Source organism: Colossoma macropomum, unplaced genomic scaffold (assembly GCF_904425465.1).
Source record: "Colossoma macropomum unplaced genomic scaffold, Colossoma_macropomum, whole genome shotgun sequence".
Taxonomy (NCBI): Eukaryota; Metazoa; Chordata; class Actinopteri; order Characiformes; family Serrasalmidae; genus Colossoma; species Colossoma macropomum.
In genome coordinates, this window is record NW_023494787.1 from 42,652,400 (window position 1) to 42,673,269 (window position 20,870).

Consider the following 20,870-nt stretch of genomic DNA (forward strand, 5'->3'; position numbering starts at 1 on the left):
TTCCCATACCACCACCCCTCGACACAATAAAAGAAGCATTGTCAAATGTGCACAATAAAAGAATGAGATATTTATTAAATATAATCTTAAAATTCTTTTCTTTTGAGAGTCAGACAGATCAGTATGATGGAAAGTTGTCCACAGATGGCATTAAAGGGTTACAGAAGTCACTGGTTGGTGTAGGTTACAAACATGCAGTACCAGTCCATTCTTAAATCAACGTCCACGACATCAATCATCTGCGTCCTATTTCTCGTTCACATCTTTCGCTATACAAAAACACTAAATTCACCAGCTATTTTCCCCCATCAGGTACTGATCTTGCATTCCAATTTTCTTTTCAGTCCTGCAGTCAGGCGTTAACTGGTTAACTGATAACCTTACAGCAAAGACCAACAGTTGAGATACCCAGCAATCCAAGGAAATCTACCTAAACGCAGCACTTGGAAACATAAGCCAGTTTCTTTTGTACAAATCAGCACTAAACGCAAAATGGCCATAAAGCCACTGTCCCATCTAATTTAATCTACAAAAGCTGAGATCCATGCCGACGACTGCAACAATTATTAGCCAGGATTCCTTAACAACGATCTATGCATGAAATGCAGGGTACTCTAGTTAATTTGAAATCTTGCTATAGAAGGTTGCATACAATAGCTTTGCCATAGGGAACATTGCTCTGGAATGTCATTGGATTTGAGAGAGTTTCTATCCATTTTGAAAACCGAGAGGCAGGCAAGTGACTGAGTTTCGGCACTGAAAGAGGCCGGGTACATATTTGTCACAACTTTCAGAGTAAGACAGCTGATCTCGTGTCATTCATGGCCTTTTAGCTCCTTTTGAATACAAGAATATGTATATAACATAGATACAATATGGATACAGTGGGATCAGTCTCTTGATCTGAGCGGCATCATAAATATTAATCCCAGTGCTTCTTCCGTCTCAGCCTCTCCTTACTAAAGCCATTCTAAAGACTCTCAAATGAATAAAAACATTTTCACTAAATCAGCACACAATGCTTTGCTGGGGGAAGAGTCGCTGTACATCCACTCATTCCCACCACTGAAAACAAACACATGCAGATCAACTTTAGAAAAATATGAGACAAAAAGATGGCAATGTCTTATTTAACATTTTGATTCATATTGTACTTGTGTTGTTTAATTCTATAATATGAATGACTAGCTGAGCCTCAGTGTTGTTTCATAAGGAAACACTACATACATTTCAAAAGACCAAGACAGAGAGAGGCTAAAGTTGGCAGAATTGAGGGGGGGCAGTCCCCACCAGGACCTTCTCTCTTTCATATAACGCAATGGGGACAGAGGGGAGTGCATGGCAGCAAAAGACCCTCACAATATTTCTGACAACAAGAAGACTGTTGCAGAAATCTTGCAAGTAGCCTGACTGTGTGGGGTAAAAAAAGCCCAGGATCTGAAGGGAAAAGTGCAGGGGCTGTCTGTAGTGTACTGGACCTTGGGGGTGGGGTGGGAGTATGTCATAAGGTGGACCATCAGTCAAAAGAGATTAACTGAGCCTCTGCACTGCCAGGAGGCGCTTGCTGGGGCTGCTGCTGCTGTTGTGCTTGCTGCTGAGGACCACCAGGGGGCGCCATCTGTACAGACACAAAAACAAGTTAACAAATCCAGTGACAGAAATGTATGCATGTTGGGCCGGTCATTCTGGAATGTCCCTTCGCTTTTTAATAAGCATTTTTAAAAACCAGAGTGAATCTACAATTTTTTACTGTTTAAAGAAGTAAAAACAACACGTAACATTATATAGATAAACCTATGTCAATATTGCTTTGTAACACTAACCCCAAGGCCCAGCAGAACAGTGGTTCATGTCTTAATTTCTACAAAGCTGAAGTTGGCTTCTTATTCGCAAGCTTTTCATTTGTTTTTTTCCTCTTCCACTTAAATGGAGCAGCATACATTCTGGCACTAATATGGGTGCATGAATGCAAGTGCCAGACCATTTAAGTTGGAGCGGCAAATTCGAATGAGAAGCAAACTTCAGCCCCGTCATATTTCTTATGTCATTTGTCTCATTAGTGCATCCCATACACTCATGCCTCCAACCAGATGCTGCTAGAATGTGGAAAATATTATAGTCATTCACGCTTCAGTACCAGCTGATTCAGTTTGTCCTCAGTAGTGTGGATTCCATGCTTGGACTGGTCTTTTTGGGGTTAGCCTTTTCTTTATATCTCCTACTTTATATCCATAACTGAAACATACAGCACTCCATATGCTGCCTACTAATAGTCACACAGAATGGTATTTTGCAAGTGGACTGACCTGCTGATACATGGGCTGCTGACCAGGCATGTACTGCTGCTGAGGAGGCATGTTGGGGTCCTGTCCTGGAAGCGCAGACATCATGCTCTAGAAGAGGGAGAGTGTGTACACCACATTAGCTGCTGTCTAAATCCAGCATACTTGGTAAATATGATTTTTTACTAAAGAATTGGACATTTCTTTTCTAAACATAACAGGTTGTGTTCAACAATGTGACTGACTGAAGCTCGGCCCACACAATTTATTTAGCTGACAGAGTATAGTCCAACAAAAGTTAAACACTGGTGAACTTTTTAAACCAACAACAGAGCAGAATTTGCAAGCACTGCCATGCACTGGTGTCTTGTCCAACACTTTGCTCTCAAAATCAACAGCAAGAGGTGCACATTTGACAGACACCAAAATGTCCTTTCGAATGTAGTATTAAAAATAATAAATCCTTGCTCTTGTCTAAGAATACAGACCTGCATGTTGTATGGCTGGTAGCCCATGTAGGCCATGCCATTGGTGGGTGCAGCCTGGGACATCGGGGGTATACTCTGGGCTTGAGACACCACGTTCTAAAAAGAAAATGCAGAAAAACATTAAAGTATGGTAGTCCACATCAGAGCATTCCGATACCAGAAACCGAAATGTAGATCCAGGCTAGATGGCTAAAAACTAGTTTTAGGATATTACGACAGAAATTTGGAAGGAAAATGACTACTTAATGAACAATTCCAAGAAGACACTAGTCTTTTCCAAGACTGGCCTCTGGAGAGTCGTGATCTGGGTCTTTCCTACAGCAGAATTACATGAAAACCCACTACCTGGTAGCCCTGTGTTGGGGTGGGCTGATAGTTAGTGTAGGCAGGATTGGTGGTAGGGGGCGCCTGACCAGGGGCAGCAGGTTGCCCACCGGTCCCAGCAGTTTGGTACATGTAGGCGTTGACCATATTTGGATCTGCACAAAAAAGGGAAAAAAGACTCCATTTAAAATTTCTCAAAATGGAAACAATTAGTTTTGTTGTACCTATAACTATCAAGCACAGGTCATGAAAAGGTGTAGAACTTTTGAAAACAACAGGGGCCACAATGGTGGTCAGGCCATTGCATTGATCTTTTCATAATAAAACCCTTCTCAACTGACCAGTTATGTACCATGGAAAAGATCATAATAAATATTAGCTTAAATTACACTTGGAGAAGACATGAGAACAGTCCACTTTGTTTTTTCCATCTCACCTGTAGCAGAAACAGGCATGGCCTGGTAGGGGCCTGCTCCAGACTGTCCAGGCTGGTTCATGTATACACCATGCATGGGAGAACCCTCTACCGAGCCAGCAGGGCTGAACGTGCCAGGGTAACTGGGAGGACCAGCGGGTGGATACACTACCCCTCCTGCCACGTTAGGTGGCAGTGACTGCATCTGCACCACCCAAAACATATTAAATCAATGAAGGCCATCAAACGTTACTAACTAATACCAGATCAAATCAAATGCATTTGTTACTAATGTTGGTTTATGTACATGAAGGAACATTGTGGTCAGGATACTATTTTGACAATTGTGTTTATTTATTTTATTATTTATTTATTTTTACACAAAGGAGCTATAAACCTGGGGGACCAAGTTCTTTTTACCCTCTCTGAAGTATCTAATTTAATTTATTAAGAGCCTGATAATTTCATGCATGAAACTATAAACTGTGGAGCTGTAGCATGTTCAGGTTTTTACAAATGCAGAGATTTATTCAACAGGAAAATTGAACGTCTGTCCATTTCAATACTGTTTTTAATAGGTCACTGCCCATCTGATGTATTTCGTTTCATTACTTTATCAGCTCAAGTAAAGTGTGTTAGATGAGCCCTTGGACGTGTGTAGGGTGTCAACTTTAGCAGCAGAACGTACCCAAATATCATTGCGATTGGTCACAATTCCCTTCTTAAACCCCCCAGAATGGCCACTTGTGTAGCATAGCGACAAAAGTTTGTGTGAAAGTTGGTGAAGATTTAAAAAAAAAAAAAAAAAGTCTTGGAATGGGGCCCGTGTATTACACAGCTAGCTAGCTAGACTAACATACTCATCTCCAAAGGGAAATGATGTGGGTGCTCCAGTAACATAGAACATTATTTATAAATAGACACATTAACATGGAAAACATTACAAATATTGCATTCACTTGGCATAGCTGACCTGGGCATAAGGCAGAGAAAAGGCAGGCATTTGAGCACGCATCTGAATGGTGTGTTTCTGTTGCTCCAAACGCAACTGCCGCTCTTTCTCCTGCTCCTGCAGACGCTGAATAGCCAGCTGCCTCTGCATCTCCAGGTATTCCTGCAATACAACCAGCAATCACAGTTAAACCCACGAGCTTCCATCCAGACACGGATTTCACAGATTACCAATATCCTCAATCCCATTGCTCACACATCTGAATTGTGCAGACTTTACCTGTTTCTTCTGTCTCATGATCTCCAGTTTCTGGGCCAGCTGGATCTGCCGCTGTCTCTCCGCCTCCTCGGCAGCCCGCCGGAGTTTCTCACGGTGCTCGTCCCTGAGAGCATTCAGAGCGGCCCGAGCATCCCGCACCTGTGCCAGTTTATCCTGCAGCCCCTCGTAGTACACTAAATGGGAGAGTGGATTAAATTCATCATGATTTGCTGAATCAGAGTATATAGGAGGTATCCTTCCATACCCAACAGGACTGGGCTGTTCACATCAGGATCAGTCGGGTTTAAAAAAAAAAAAAAAAACCCACAAATTTAAATACCTGTCGCCATGGTTTGGGTTCAAATTTCGTGTTCCAATTTCTCATAGTTCACAGATACTGGCCAGCACTGTCCAATCCTTTAGATTTCCCCCCTACTTTTTTCTTCACCGACACTTTTATTACATTTCAATTTTGAATCAGGAAGGTCAAACCAAGGTCAATTTTGGAAAGCAGATAATTATTCTATTCATAAAGTTTTGCTTATCTTATGGCCAAATGACAGCTGTAATTGTAACTACATCATAACTTAAAAGGTGTTATTAATAGTAAAGTCAAGCTTTATTCAGCCTCTATTTGGATGTGGACAGTTTTGGGTTGAGTTGGAAAACTGGAAATTTCTCTAGAAAAAAGTATCAGCATTGGACAGATGTTTGGATTTGCTATATATTAAATAAATATTTGATTATGTCTTATTGTACTCTGGAAAAGCAGAACTTTCAATTGATGTTAGGATACTGTGCTGAAACATCTAATATTTGTTAATTTGACTGCATATAACCTACAGAAAAAAAAGACATGATTTCAACATTATAGTCTGGATCCAGTATAGGTTCACTGTGTGGTTGACTGCATGTACAACCTCTCAGATAAACGCTAGAGTCATGCTGTTCCTTAGTTGTAGTTCAAAGGCACAAGACCTCCACCCATTGTTGTTGCCTCACACATACATGACCCCACAAAAGTCTAGAAGTATGAGGCGTGACAGCCCTGACTCACGTCTCTTCTCGTCAAGCTGGTTGAGGATATCTAGCAGCTGCGGGTGCATGTTGTTGATGGACTGGAAGAGAGAGAGCACGGCACTGTCGTTCGTGATGCTGCGCCCACGCATGTGGTTGCTCTTCATGCGGTTCAGGAAGGTAGTGACGGCGTTCTGCAGAGCTTTGAGGAACTGCTCGTGATTCTCCTCCGATTCTCCATTCTGGTACTGCTGCTGGAGAAACAAACTAGAGTTTCATTCAGGTCATACTCTCAGAATGATTAAAAAAGACCCCATTACAGTGGCATGGTTGGCAGCAGTGGGATTACTTGTGTGGAGAAGCTAACATAACAGATAGCAAGCAGGCTAACTTGATACAAACAGCAAAACCACAAAAGTAAAGACAATATTACAGTCTCCTGATGGACTGCAGTCTCTCTTTCCTTACCAGTGGGGAAGGAATGCTTAAAGATTTGTGCTTAGACACTGGTTAAATTAGTATTTGCTACGCTTTGGACGTTTAACGCTGCCCCTCCAGAGGTCAGCTAAAGCAGCAGCACTACTGGGAGGGAGTTCGTGTGTCAAAGTTAACCAAGATTAAACTGTATAAAATGTAAAATCTGGCAAACAAAACTTATTTGCCCCACAAGACTGTAAAGTGAAATTGCACATCACATTGAATTCGACTGAAATTAATGCGATTTTGCTAGCATAAATTTGCAGGCAAATGCAAGTGTGACTGGGCTTTTTTGAACAAGGTCATGGTAATGTTCTATTTAAAGGTCTTTATAATTTGACATAAATTATGGATAAAGAACTGACTAAAATGAGAGTAAACATGGAAAGGTGGGTTTTTGGAACCAGAAGATGAAAACAGGGCAGTTGCTGCCAACAATCAGCACCATACACTCAATGTACCTCCACTATGTTGATAGGCTGGACTGGTGCATGGCTTTCCACTGGCTGGCTGATCGGCAGAGGCTCGGCCAACGGCACTGGAGCCGGAGCGGAGGGGGTGGGACTTTTGCGCACCTCCTCCTGCTTCTTCTCCCAGTAAGTCCTGTTCAGGTAGCGGGCCAGCTGGACAGAAAGAACACCGTTTGAGAGAAAATCACAACACTATCACTAATGCTGGACAGATACTGAATGAGAAGATTTGATTTACCTCAGGATCAACATCCTCCGCTGAGGGAGCAGATGAGTTCTAGAAAGAGAGCATTATTCAAAAGAATTAGTTCAACTAAGCACATTTGTATATAGGCACAAGTGCTCAGTTTCACTTTTTACTATGCTGTTAATGAAGTACATAAACTTCTGCCCAGTGCCTTACCACAGGAGAGGAGTAGAGGGTGCTGACAGGTGGGGCAGAGGAGGTCACCGGGGTGGGATCAGCCTTGGGGTACACTGAGTAAGAATTCTTCTGCCTCTGTGTATATACAGGAGAATTAATGTTTTCAGCCATCTGATCTCATTTTGTAACTGTACACCACATAGTTTGAGAGAAAGAATGATTGTATGTACATATGTGTGTTTCTCTCACCATCCTCTCCTTTTCCTCAGCTTCACTCTGAGACAGAGCAATGGCAAGCTGCAGCTCCTCTTCCTCCTGCAGGGCTGCTTCATCTCTCTTGGGAGGCATCTGGGGAAGCAGACAACCCAGAGGAGCTCAGCAGAGGCACAGCAGAGGATTACAAAAGGAGAGGGAGAGCAAACATCTACCACACACTAAACCAGGGGTTATCAATTCTGATCCTGCAGGGCAGAGTCCAGCATGGTTTGGCGATTTCCCTGCTCAAAAATGACATAACCTATCGGTTACTACAAGATTTAGCTGGTGCACTATATGGCCAAAAGCATCTGGGCACCTCTCCTAACTAATGCTTAGGTGTTTCAGCAATACCAACTGATATCCTGACTGTGCCCAAGCGCACAAAGCGAGGTTCATAAAGACATAGTTTGATGAGTCTGGTGTGGAGGAACTCCAGTGACCTGCACAGAGCCCTGACCTCAACCCCACTAAACACCTTTGGGCTGAACTGGAATGTCAACTGCGAGCCACGCCTTCATGCCCAACGGAATGGGCACAAGTTCCCATGATTCCAGAATCTTGTAAAAAACTTTTTCATAAAAGTGAAGGCTGTTATAGCTGCAAAGGTGTGTGGCGGGGAGGCAACTCCATGTTACTTTTGTGTATGTATGAGCAAGGAAAAAGCACTAAACTGCAGCCCTCCAGAATTGATGACCATTGTACTAAACATTGAGGCATGGTTTGACTGACTGGGGAAAGGCTCACTGTATTACAATAACAAAAGACAGGAACAGGTTACTCTTGATGGGCGAAAGTAGTGAAAAAGTATGACTTAATAGACTATGCACAGCACGTAACGTTACCAGGCAGATTGAGGACAGAGTGTAAGGCATGGCTGGTCTACTGAATTCAGAAAGGGTGTCAAAACGATTAAAATAATGAATTGCATCATTTAGTGCAGTTAATTACAATTAACTGGTCTTTTTTTTACTTTTTTTTTCCCCCATTTAAAACTAACTGCACTGTTATAGCTATATGAGTGGACAAAATAAGCTTCATCAGAACATATTAATTACCCTCAATAATTCAGTAAAATTATTCTAAGCATGCAGAGTTCACAAGAATCTGAGCATGAAAATTATGTGCTTTCTACAGGACTAATAGTTTCCAATTTTCATCATCTATGTCCGGTGAGAGCAACAGCTTTTGCATGTGCCAACCAATGACACCTCCTTGTTTCTGCACTCATTGTCTATTGTATCAGCTCTACTTACCTTACACTTTGCAGTTCTACATTTAAAGACTGTAGTCCATCTGTTCCTCTGCATACTTTGTTAACCCCCTTTGACTCTGTTCTTCAATGGTCAGGACCCCCACAGAGCAGGTATTATTTGGATGGTGGATCAGTCTCAGCACTGCAGTGACACTGACATGGTGGTGGTATGTTGAGTGTGTTACGTCGTTATGAGTGGATCAGACACAGCAGTGCTGCTGGAGTTTTTAAAAACTTCAGTGTCACTGCTGGACTGAAAATAGTCCACCAACCAAAAATATCCAGCCAACATCATCCTGTGTGCAGCGTCCTGTGACCACTGATTAAAAACTAGACAATGACCAACACAAACTGCAACAACAGATGAGCTATCGTCTCTGACTTTACATCTACAAAGCAGACTTTACATCTACAAAGTGAACCAACAAGTTAGGAGTGTTTAATAGATTGGACAGAGAGTGAACACAGTGTTTAAAAACTCCAGCAGCACTGCTGTGTCTGATCCACTCATACCAGCACAACACACACTAACACACCACCACCATGTCAATGTCACTGCAGTGCTGAGAATGATCCACCAACCAAATAATACCTGCTCTGTGGTGGTCCTGACCATTGAAGAACAGAGTGAAAAGGGGCTAACAAAGTATGCAGATAAACAGATGGACTTCAGTCTGTAATTGTAGAACTACAAAGTGCTCCTATATAGTAAGTGGACCTGATAAAATGGACAATGAGTGTAGAAACACAGATGTACTTAAAGAAGTGGTGGGGCGGAGTACAGGGCGGAGTACAGTCAACGGTTCCAACTCCTCTGTGACTACAGCCTCTCATACTTGTTCTTGTTCATACAGCTCATGGATTTTTGTTACAGTGGTGGCTCTCTGTGGAAATTTAGCGTTCCACTTTTCTGTTACTTTTGTTAGTTTGCTGCTCACTGATTTATCCGTATGTCTCCCTCCAGCACTGTCCAGTGTACTCTGCTGAATGTACTGCATTAAAAGCCATTTAAAAGCTGTATTATTAACAAGAGGTCTAACAATCCCAGATTCTAATCATAGGACCATAGGAATATATTGATGAATGAGGCCCAAAGTTTTTTTTTTTTTTAATTTGTTCTTGAGAAAGGTCTTAAGAAAAAGTCAGCATCAGATTCATGTTCTGTTCTTAAACCACAGTATTGTTCACACATTTGTGCTCGAGTGTGGATTCTTTTCTTCTTCTTAAAAAAGGGTGAATGAGGCCCACTGAGAGCACGAGTAGCTGGGTTTTAGCCTGCACTACTACGAATAGTTTGAAAGATTGCACTAGGAAACATTAAGTGCTAAAAAGATTTGTACTGTTAATAATTTAACATGCTAACATGTTATCTTTGATAGTTTAAACTGTCTTCTATTAATAACAGTCAACAGGAGTAGTAGCATCAATGGCAGCATTGGTTAATTATTATAATGCCCATGAGTATGAGCCAAGCAAAAAACCATGTACTACCTGAGACTGCTGAGCCAGAGGGCTGGTCAGGTACTCAGGTGGCAGCTCAGCCTGCCCAGTGCTGCTGCTCTTCCCTTCAGCTTTCCTAGGAGGGGGAGAGAGGGAGGGGTGGCTGGTGAGGAGGAGGGATCAGGAGACACACACAGACTTGTAAATCTCAGGAGAACAGCAAAACCTTTGAACACGTTCATCCTTAGGGACAACAAAGTACACATGAAGTAGACAGCATAGAAATAAGTCAGAGGGGGACAAATCCAGTCCTGCTGCACCTTTTGAGTGGCCTGGACTCAACTCACGATAGGGTTCATGATTAGCCAATAAGTTATGTCTAGCCAGGCAAAATATTAAACCCTGCAGGAAAACTGGATTTGCACAGCTCTGAATTGGCAGCAAAACAGAACAGTTTCAAGAAAAAAAAAAAAATAACAGTAAAGGGAAAATTTGATCTAATAGGGGTGTAAAAATACATCAGTGCCTCATGATTTGTTGATTTGAAGGTTGCAATTTAACTGCAATTAAATTTTGGAATGTTAGATTTATCAAACGTTATCAAATACCCAAATAACATCTATTTCTTTGTCCATTTTCAAACATAACCCCCCCCCCTTCTACCCAAAGGTGTGGTGTATTGTTTTTGCCTGTATTTACTTAGTATATAAATTCCATTGCATATTTTCAAAAATCTCCAAAAACTGTACCGAAATAAATTATTATTAATTATTTAAATTATTAAATCAAATTATGTTGAAATTTCATCATGATCTGAACTGTTCCCCAAAAACAAACTGTTGTGAGGTAAGAAATTTGCACCACTAGCACCTAGCAAAAAGAGAGGCTGATTCATCAACACTCTTTTAAGGAGTTTTACAGCTACATCCTTTGGTCAAAAACTAGAAGAAGGAAAACAATAGACCAGTTGTGTTTGAGGTTTTAATGTTCTCCTCAACTTACTTGTTGAGCAGCTCAAAGCAGGGTTCACACACCCGCACTTCCTTCTCGATGCCAAACTTGGGAATAGTGGAATACTTAGAAGAGCACTTGCCACAAAAGATCTGTCCACATGCCCTGCAGTGGTGCTGGGGTAAGTGAAGAATACATGAATTAAAAGACAGCATGACAGTGCAAGACATCAGGCTATTTAACAGGGTTGAGCAGTATAATGGTAATAACACACATCATAATATCTAAAAAGGATTACAGTATTTTAAAATCATGATGGTGTCGATTTTCTGTTCTATGTCTATCTAGTAAGACACCAAATAAACACCACCCATTCACATAGCAAAAGAAAGACTATCTGGTTAGTGGCATGGGAGTTCACCGATTGGTGACCAGCGTTAACCATGAGTTTAGCAAACTAGTCTAACATTCACTCCTTTCTAAAAAATTAAGCACCTACTAATCGCCTCACAGATGCCATCAACCTCAAAAGCCTCTTTTCCTCGATAAAGCCACAGCCGTAATGTGCCGGTTATGGTTTCTTTTAACGTCTGATGTGCAAAATCAGGGCCGGAGAATACCTAAAAGACCTACACATGACAGTGGCTCAGCAGCTAACATCTACACACACAAACCACAGAACATGTTCGCTTTCACTTCAACAGCAGTTGGATAGGTTCGATTGTGGCTTTCTGTTAGTTCATCACCAGTCAGTTTTGCTTTAAATTCACATTTATGCATTTGGCAGATGCTTTTATCCAGAGTAACTTGCGATTTTAATTACTTTACAGAGGCAGGCGAATGTATTGTCTAAACTTGTGTCAGTTAATCAGAACTGAACCTGTGCTGTTATCTGTGCCACTGGGTCGATCTGTAGCCTGCTAGCTGAACCCCCACCCCCCCCCCGCTCCCTTAGATTTTAGTTTTCATCTAAACTTGGTGTCAGTGCTGCTCAGTGTGCCAGTGCTAAACATTTATTAAAGGATGGGCTAAAAATCAGTCACTGCATCCACTCACTTGGTGATGTTAGCAGCCTGAACTTATTTTGGTTTTGAAATAACATAATGAGATACCGCAAAAGAAACATAAACTGAGAATCAATCAGTGAATAGCTATGCTGTCATCAGAATGGTTTGAAAAAACCTTTGTACCTAAAGCAGTACTAATCAAGATTTTCCTGATTGTGAAGGGCTCTTAAAGAGAGGACGATCTTGGGTTGGTAAGTGTCACTTAAACGTAATGTCTTAATGTAATAAAGGCTTGTGGCGCCTACCTTTCGAGTCATCACTCCAAATTGAACTCTGCATCTGTGGCACTCTTCAGCATCCACCCAATCAGGGGCCTAAAGAGGAGATACAACATCAACAACCAAACAAAATATACCATTCCATCTATAAAACTGCTATGCTAACTCAAGGAGGATTACTCACCCTCTCTGCAGCAAACATGGCATCACTCTCCTTAAACTCAGGGAAAACATGACCTGATGGAATACAGATGAGTGACTTCAATCAGATGTGCCAAGAAACCAAACATTACAGTTCCAAGACTTCAGGATTTAAATTTGTTGAATGTAATATGAATTGTGGTGTTATTTACCTTCCACCTTCATGATCTGGTAGGTGTCTTGGACCACTTTGTACTTGGGCTCGTTGCGGAATGCATGGGCCCAGGCCTGAATCAGATACAGGATTTTGTTCCGGACATTTGGCTCCGTTTGCTTCTGAGGGCAGCAGAGCAATATTCACTTGGCATAGTGGCATAGTGGCATCAAATCAAAGTTCAAACTTCTTAACAGCACTCAAATGTTCTGGAGTAGCTAAAACTGAAACCGGCAACGATCAACCTGACAGAAGAATGTGTGTTAAAAAAATAATCATATCACCAAATATTTTACAGGTTTCTATTTTATGTTTTAATTAAAAGCAGAAGCCACTATTACAACATTACCTTGTTTTTACAGGGTGTTTCTTCAACCGTTTTCTGAAAAGCCACAAAAGCTAAGCACTAAAGCACCTTTCTGTTTTTCTGTTTTTGAGACTTGCTGGAACTCCCCTGAACTGAAAGGACATGTGATGTGACGACATAACCAGGAAGCAGAGTGCAGTATGAGTCATCAGTATGACCCACTTGGAAAGAAGAACGGAATCATAAAGCAAGGCGAGCGAGCAGCTAATGTCTCCTGAATAGATAACTAAGGAATGACCTTAGTATACTCATGGACCATATGTGGGGGGGAAAGGGGCAGGGGGGCAGAAGAGTTTATACTGAGTTAGAAAAATACACCACCTTAAGGAGATCCTTCAGCTCCTCCATGGTCTGTTTACTAGCCACCTCATCATGAACTGTCTGGCCACAGTTCTTTACCACTGACTCAAGCACCTGTTGAAGTGTAAAAGTCTGACTTAGAACCAACAACCACAACAGCATTTAATCATATTCTTAAAGCAGCAGCTGACCAGTGACACAGATACAACAGAACACGTGATATTCCATGTCAGCATCAACTAAAGAAGCAAAGTCCAAAACTATGTTCCATACCATACTTATTTTGAACATAAACAGTACAACCGCCCTTACCTCAAGAGCATAGAGGGCCACGTGTGGGTTTTTGTCATTAAGTTTCTTCTTGATTGCACCAATTGCATACTTGGCCCTGGAGGTAAAAGCAAGCACAAAATATTAGGGATCTTAGCAAAATTAATGTATATCTTTTGATGAAAATCTCCTTGTCTTGACACTTTGTGAAAATGTGGCTATAGGAAACTTACTGTGTGTCGCCTTGCCGAATGAGATCACAAATCTGCAAAATGGATTCCCAGTCTGTCTCCAGGAGCAACTGACTAGTGGCTTTGTCTGTAAATAAACAGGATAAAATAGTTTAAGCCATTATAACAAACTGTGGAAATATCCTGGGCTACTAGCCACTGACTCTACACAGGACTTCAGGGTGAATAATTTTTAGGGCCCAACCAATGTGAAAATTTTGTAGTCTACACCAGTGTCGATGTTAGGGGACTAAAAAAAATTCTGATAACTAACAATAAGCTGATTTTATATTTATATTTTAATTTTATACTTCAATACACTTCAATTTGCTTATGTCACTTTCCTCCAATATCATCATAGCATGATGGTATAAGGCCGGTCAATGCTTGTATGTAATCCATGATATTTCTTTAATCACAGTTTTAACATTTAAACAAAATAATGAAGTTAACTATTACAAAACACAAAAGAACGTTTGATTGTTACTTTTGGTTCAGGTACATTACCTTGCCGCTAAGCCAAGAGAAAGGATTAATCACTGTCAGATGTAAAGTGCTACGAAAAGGCATTTGCCGATTTCTTCTATTTTTGCTAATTTGTTACTTTTAAATGTTTCAGATGAAACTGATTTTAAAATCATAACGGAAGTGGACTTGCTTGTGTGCTTCAGATCATTGTCCGGCTGTATAACTCAACTGTGCTTGAGCTTTAGGTCAAAAACTGACAGGCAGACATTCTCCTTCAAGATTCTCTAAAAGAGAGTAGAATTCATGGTTCCATCAAATGCAACAAGTCATCCAGGTCCTGCACAAGCAAAGCAACCCCAGAGCATCATGCTACCACCACCATGTTTGACTGCTGGTATGATGTTCTTTTAATGGAATGTGGTGTTAGCTTTACGCCGGATATAACACAGCCCATGTCTTCCCAAGAGCTCCACTTTTGTCTCATCAATTCACAGAATATTATGCCACAAGTCTTGGAGGCCATTCAGATGCATTTTGGTAAATGCAAGATGAGTCTTCGTGTTCCTTTTGGTCAGCAGTGGTTTGCGCCTTGCAGCTCTCATGGATGCCATTTTTTCCCAGCAACTTCCTTATTGCGGAATCATGTAAATTGACCTTAACTGAGGCAAGTGGGGCCTGCAGTTCTTTAGACGTTCATCTGGGTTATTTTGTGACCTCCTGGAAGAGTCGTTGATGTGCTCTTGGTGAAATTTTGGTAGACCGGCCACTCCGGGAAGGTTCACCACTGTTCTAAGCTTTCTCCATTTGTGGATAATGGCTCTCACTGTGGTTTGCTGGAGTCCCAGAGCCTTAGCAATGGCTTTGTAACACTTTCCAGACTGGCAGTAATCATGCCCTGGCATGGCTAGTAAAATTCAACCCAACAGACAACTTAATCTGGTTAACTAGTTGTTTATTTTTTTCACAACTTTTACAACGTTTTCCACACAGGGCCAGGTAAGGCTGAAGAGCATTTTTCCTTCAATAAATGAAATCATCATTTAAAAACAGCATTGTATTTCCTTGGGATATCTTTGTCTAATACTAAAAGTAGTTTGATGATCTGAAACATTCAAGTGTGACAAATATGCAAAAATAGAAGAAACTGGGAAGGGGCAAATATTTTTTCACAGCACTGTACACTCTAAATGCATGGACCCACCACGCACTTCTATTAACAGGAACTATTGCACTACATATGGATCAGAGTACTCAGATAGCACTCATAAAGCTATTAGAACGTCTAGTCATAAGCTTTCTTGTTTAAGCAACTGGCTCGACAACAGTGACTCTTGATACCAAACACTTTTACATACTGCATATGTTCCAGGAAGCTGTATAATGCAAATTCACAAGGACAAAACAGCTCTTCATAAATCATAAGCCTCCACATACAGTACACAGGAGGGAATAGGAACTAAAGGCACAAAATCTTGTGGTTATAAACACATAAATGCTTTACTTAATCAGTTCAATAAAAATGTCATGAATTGTTCTAATTAATCCACTCAATCAACTTATTCCTCAATATTTAATATAAGAGTGACCCAGTTACCCCCATAGGATCAGACTTTCTAACAACCAGAGCAGAATGAAGCAAAGATGACCATGTCTAAACAAGTACAATCAAATAAATGATCAACTTTTGTTTAAATTTACCAACCAGGATCCTGGATCCTTTCATCTAATCTTAACTTCACATCACAATACAAGACAATTTGGTGATGCACGATATGCATCACGATATTCCGATTTGCTGAAATTTGATAAGCTGGACAAAAATGTTCCAATACTACCACATTTAAGCAGTTGGTCAGTGTTCAAGTACTGCATAAACACAACATAGTCAGAAACGCCTACTGTGACATATTTCATCACAACAACTGTTATATATTGTTATATTGCCCACTCCTAACCTAAAATCTTTGAGTCCACCCTATACCACATGTAACCAAAGGTCTGTTGCAGAGATTATGGGTCCTTAGGTAATATGGGACAGTGTGACATACACCAAGTTGTTAGTTTATTGGATACGCATGTAGCATGTGTCACCTCCTTTGGCCTTCAGAACAGAATACATCTGCTGATTCTACAAGATATTGGATGCGATGTACTGAAACTGTGTACCATGCAGAAATGAATGTGTTTAGCATTTGCTAGAAATCGGATGCCTGCAAAGTCTTACTGAGAAAAGCCCTTTTTTAATCTTTCCAAAAATGTTTGATAAAGTTGAGATCCAGAGACTGCGTAAGCCACCGGAGCAATGAAACATTATTGTCATCTTTCTGTTGACATCAGTGACAGCTCTTCCTAATGTAAATAATACATTGTCACAACTTACTAAGGCATGGAAACAAGATCCTAATGCATGTGCACAACTTTGCAAGGTGTATGAACGAGCCATGATATCCAGCTGGCCTTGATCAGTCTACGCAACTAGACAAGTTTAGAACTGATGCCATTTGTTGGTCATGACTCAAAAAAGATATCAACCAAAAATAATAATAAATGATGGTTAACTTGCCATTAATTTTGTCTGCACTCAGACATTAACTTAGCTCCACTGGTTCTCGTTTGAAGCTAATGTCATGTATTAGAATTTCAACATAGCAGATGACTAAATTCTCTTCCTTTGTTTCTTTGTTTTAATGATGGGTTTGGTTACTTTCAGCCACCACTTTAGGTTGCTGCTGTGTAGTAAGTCCTTTAAGGCTGTTCAGTCATGGCCACTATCTTAGCATGGCATGGGAATGAGATAATTATGTCACTCTCATGCCTTACAAAGTCACGGCCATGACTTAATCTTGTTCCCACACCTGCCATGCATTGGGATCCCATTTCCAGGTCGTAGTAAGTTTGAGCCACACATTATTTTTATTCAAAAGGTATGTCACCAGTGGGGCTCTTTCTAATACTGAAAGTGGGAACCCCTGCATTAGGGACTCTGCTTCTCACTGTAGAACGTCTGAAGGCCATGGAGTGTCTGAACATCTTTGCAGAACATGTTCATTCCTTCTTGGACACTTTCAGTGTTATATAGAGCCCTACAAGTGACATGCCATAATAGGGCTGAGCCACACATTATTTTTTATTAAAAAGGCAAGTTACCTGTACGGCTCTATATAATACTGAAGGTGTCCATGAAGAAACGAACTTGGTCAACAAAGATGTTCAGACACAATAAGACCTTCAGACGTTTTACAGTGACTAGCAGAGTCTCTAATGCAGGGGTTCCCAGTCCCAGTTCTGCTGACCGCACACTAAGCACATTTTGTGCTTTGTCTCATCTAGCACACCTGATTCAACTCATTAATTACTAAGATCTTCATTGGCTGGGCTCAGGCCTGGACATTAAGGAAAATACCAAATTGCCCAGAGCGTTGGCGTGGCCAGGACTGGGATTGGGGGAACCTGTGTCCCAGTGTGTGCCAGAAAAACATTCCCCACACCACCAGCTACTATCGGCCTGTACTGTTGACAAACATAATGGCTCTGTGGACTAATGTTGCTGAACTGCTAAGTAGCTCAAACTTAGAAATCTCTAATTGTTCAGAGTCAGCCCTGGATCTCAACCCTACCTATCATCTTTGGGATGAACTGAAAATAGCTGTACAGCTGTTCAATCTGCAACAAGTTCACAACAGAGTACAGACTTCAAACCCAAATTCATACTGTTTTAAAGGCCAAATAAATGTAGATGTGAGACAGGTCTGCCTAATAAACTGGCAACTATTCCACTGGCTTTGGTCAGTCTAGCAATAGCAGCTGATATTACCACAATAATAGGGAATACCACCAATTTTTCACAATGTATGCCTAATAAAAAGGTTAGGATAATGCAAATAAAGTCATTTAGAGTTATTTGATTTGACCTAGAGAAACTCTAGATCAGAACTCTTCATAGAGGTGAAGATAGGATGTCTAAAGCATTTAATGCCTCTACAAGCTCCCTCTCAAGAAGTTACTGTATTATATGGTTACGAATGTGCTGTCTGATGTCCGAGACATTGCTTTACTGAAGTTCTGAGGTAATGATCTGGCCTAAAATCCATATCCTTAAAAGCCATTACGGTGGTGGTGGGGGTGGTTACATGTGTGTCATTGTAAGGCAAAATAATCCCCCCAAAAAATTATTTTTTCTAGATTTACCACTATTTTACCATGATCAACATCACATAAAAAAATCAAGACACCTTAGGGTGCACTGGTAGTTTTGGATAGCAAATAAAATGCCTTTTTTGAGGAGTACAGAACGAGAAAGCTGTTTTTTATCGCCACCACTAAAGAAATCGTTTGGCAAGTTTCTCTACAACGAACCATTTCACATCAAACTACTCTGAATGGCTTTGTTTACATCTCATACTGAATAATACAGATTTTTTTTTTTGAAAAATCGGTGGAATTCCTCTTTAAGAACTGACCCTATTTGTTGGTCACGACTCAAATATATGAACCGAAAATAAATGACGATTAATTCGTCATTATTTTTTTTCTGCATTCAGTCGTTAGCTTGGCGTAGATCCACTGGTTCTCGTTTAAAATCAATGTTATTTAATATATCATGATTTCAACATCTAACTTCACTTCCTCCGTTTCCTCGTTTTAGTAGTTGCAGCCCATTTAGCTTGATAGCTGCTGTGTTAAATGCATTCATATCTGTATTTGAATTCTTCAGCAATGCCAAAGTATCGCCGTTTCACTGTAAATTCATCGCTATTAGCATTTCTCTGGTTGAACAGAGGAACCAAACCCATGTCTTCCAAAAAAAGGAACCCAAGCGGCTCTCTCCGCTGGGAACACGGCTGGCTAAGGCGTCGAGGGCTGCCTTCTCGAAATGCGGATTTGTTATTTGATAAAATATTTGTTAAACCTATCACGCTAATTCCGTTATTCGGTAAGTTAGTAGATATGAAAGCACAAATCTCACATTCAGGTTCACAGCTGTATCTCTATTAACTGGTGTCAGTTCAGCGTTTAGTTGTTTATATTTGTAAACACTTGATGTCATGCGGTAATTGTTTGACGTTAACAGTGTGATCCACTTTAATAATGCACGGAAACAGTGCCATCCGCGCTAATACCAGACAGCAACGATAAAGACGAACAATAAGTCGGTTGCTATCGATGAGTGCTAGCTTAGCGTATGTTAGCTTAGCTTCTCAAGCTAACCAGACTACAGGAACAGCCCCTAGCGCCGAAGGGCTAACAGGACCGTCTTTATCGAACCTGTTTAACACAAAATAACACGCTGTCCAACTTCCTCGACACCGTTTATTTAAAAAGCAAGCCTTAAACTTACCTAGTAGTCTTTCAAAAGTGCCACCGCCTTTCCCCATGGTTATATTTCTGTTTTCTGACGTGAGACTTGATGACTAAACACTATCAGCCAAACCCTTTATTTTCAGAGCTGATGGGTGCGCATCCGGGTTATTTGGAAATAACTAGATAAAAGTCCACATTAAAGTTTTGCTAATTACACTACTATGTGATGATTATCTACTACTGCTACTACTACTACTACTACTAATAATAATAATAATAATAATAATAATAATAATAAAACTATTATTATTATTATTAGTAGTAGTATAATAAATAAAAATATCTTTACAAATGTAAGTGTAAAAAAAACACTAATGAAAAACACTTTCATTCATATCTGACAATCTCATGTGATCAAATATAGCCAACAGCATGAATTACATAATTATCTGAATAATCTGTAAATTGACACTTCAGTCAAAATGAAAAATATAACCGTTGCTACAATATCACTTAGAGTCAGATTTTTGTGTTGAAGACTAGGAAAACCCCATTTTGATGATGTAACTTTAAGGTGGATCTTTGGGGGCAGGCTGTTTTATTTTTATTAGCCAGTGAATGCAGAAGGAAGGAAGATAACGAATGTTACTGCTGGGAAGCAGAATATCTTATTGCAGCTGTATAAGCACAGCAACTGGTTGTATTATGTATTTTGATAGTGCATGCTGGGTATTGTAGAGAGAACACTGATGAACGAAAATATGAGAATTATATAAAGTCAATCTGACAATCAATCTTAACCTGATGAGGCTAATGGATACAATGCTGCACTACATAACACACAGAATACATAACACATAAAATAATATATTAAACTCTAATTTTAGGCCTGAAAGACGGGACACTTACGTACAACATATAGCTATTCATTACTACATTGACAGACTCCTACTAAATAGTGCTTTAATACTAACTCCTGCAGCAGTCATTCTGACAGTGCAATCCTGGCCTGCTGTCACCCTGAACTATGGAGGTTTCTTTATGTCTCCTACGCTTTTAAATCCCCCACATCTTCCACTAGTACCATTAGGTCACACATGACTCACTAGCGGGCACACAAAACACTGTGGGCTATTGTTACTGCTGTGCCTGTTGTGCTCCATACAATGGAATTGTTTTGCTGTTGTATAGTAGCAGTGCCCATCTCTACAGTTAGATACAGTCACGTAGAGAAATGGCCAAGCATGCTCTCATCAGCTACAGGTTCAACACGGTGCTTCTTACAATTAATGCAGTGAAAAATGACACCATACTACATGCAGCAAATTATAATTTCAAGCTTTCAA

General features: G+C 40.5%; 1 protein-coding gene across 7 annotated transcripts; it reads right to left on the bottom strand.

Moving 5' to 3' along the window:
* Positions 1 to 46: 46 nt before the first annotated feature.
* hgs (hepatocyte growth factor-regulated tyrosine kinase substrate) lies at positions 47 to 19,681 on the bottom strand. Of its 7 annotated transcripts, none has more exons than XM_036567433.1 (21): positions 19,562 to 19,681; positions 13,759 to 13,843; positions 13,568 to 13,643; positions 13,277 to 13,369; positions 12,587 to 12,707; positions 12,418 to 12,470; positions 12,261 to 12,329; positions 11,000 to 11,124; positions 10,049 to 10,160; positions 7,297 to 7,395; positions 7,087 to 7,182; positions 6,922 to 6,960; positions 6,675 to 6,836; positions 5,777 to 5,990; positions 4,741 to 4,913; positions 4,483 to 4,623; positions 3,531 to 3,714; positions 3,116 to 3,249; positions 2,771 to 2,866; positions 2,307 to 2,393; positions 47 to 1,618 (listed from the first exon to the last, which is right to left on the bottom strand). In XM_036567433.1, the coding sequence occupies exons 1-21, from the start codon at positions 19,596 to 19,598 to the stop codon at positions 1,517 to 1,519; spliced, it is 2,298 nt and encodes a 765-aa protein (XP_036423326.1). In that variant the 5' UTR covers positions 19,599 to 19,681; the 3' UTR covers positions 47 to 1,516. The 7 variants fall into 7 exon arrangements, with proteins under 7 accessions (XP_036423326.1, XP_036423329.1, XP_036423328.1 ...); XM_036567436.1 differs by having other exon boundaries at positions 5,777 to 5,987; positions 10,049 to 10,133; positions 12,587 to 12,710; XM_036567435.1 differs by having other exon boundaries at positions 10,049 to 10,133; positions 12,587 to 12,710.
* Between the last annotated feature and the right edge of the window lie 1,189 nt (positions 19,682 to 20,870).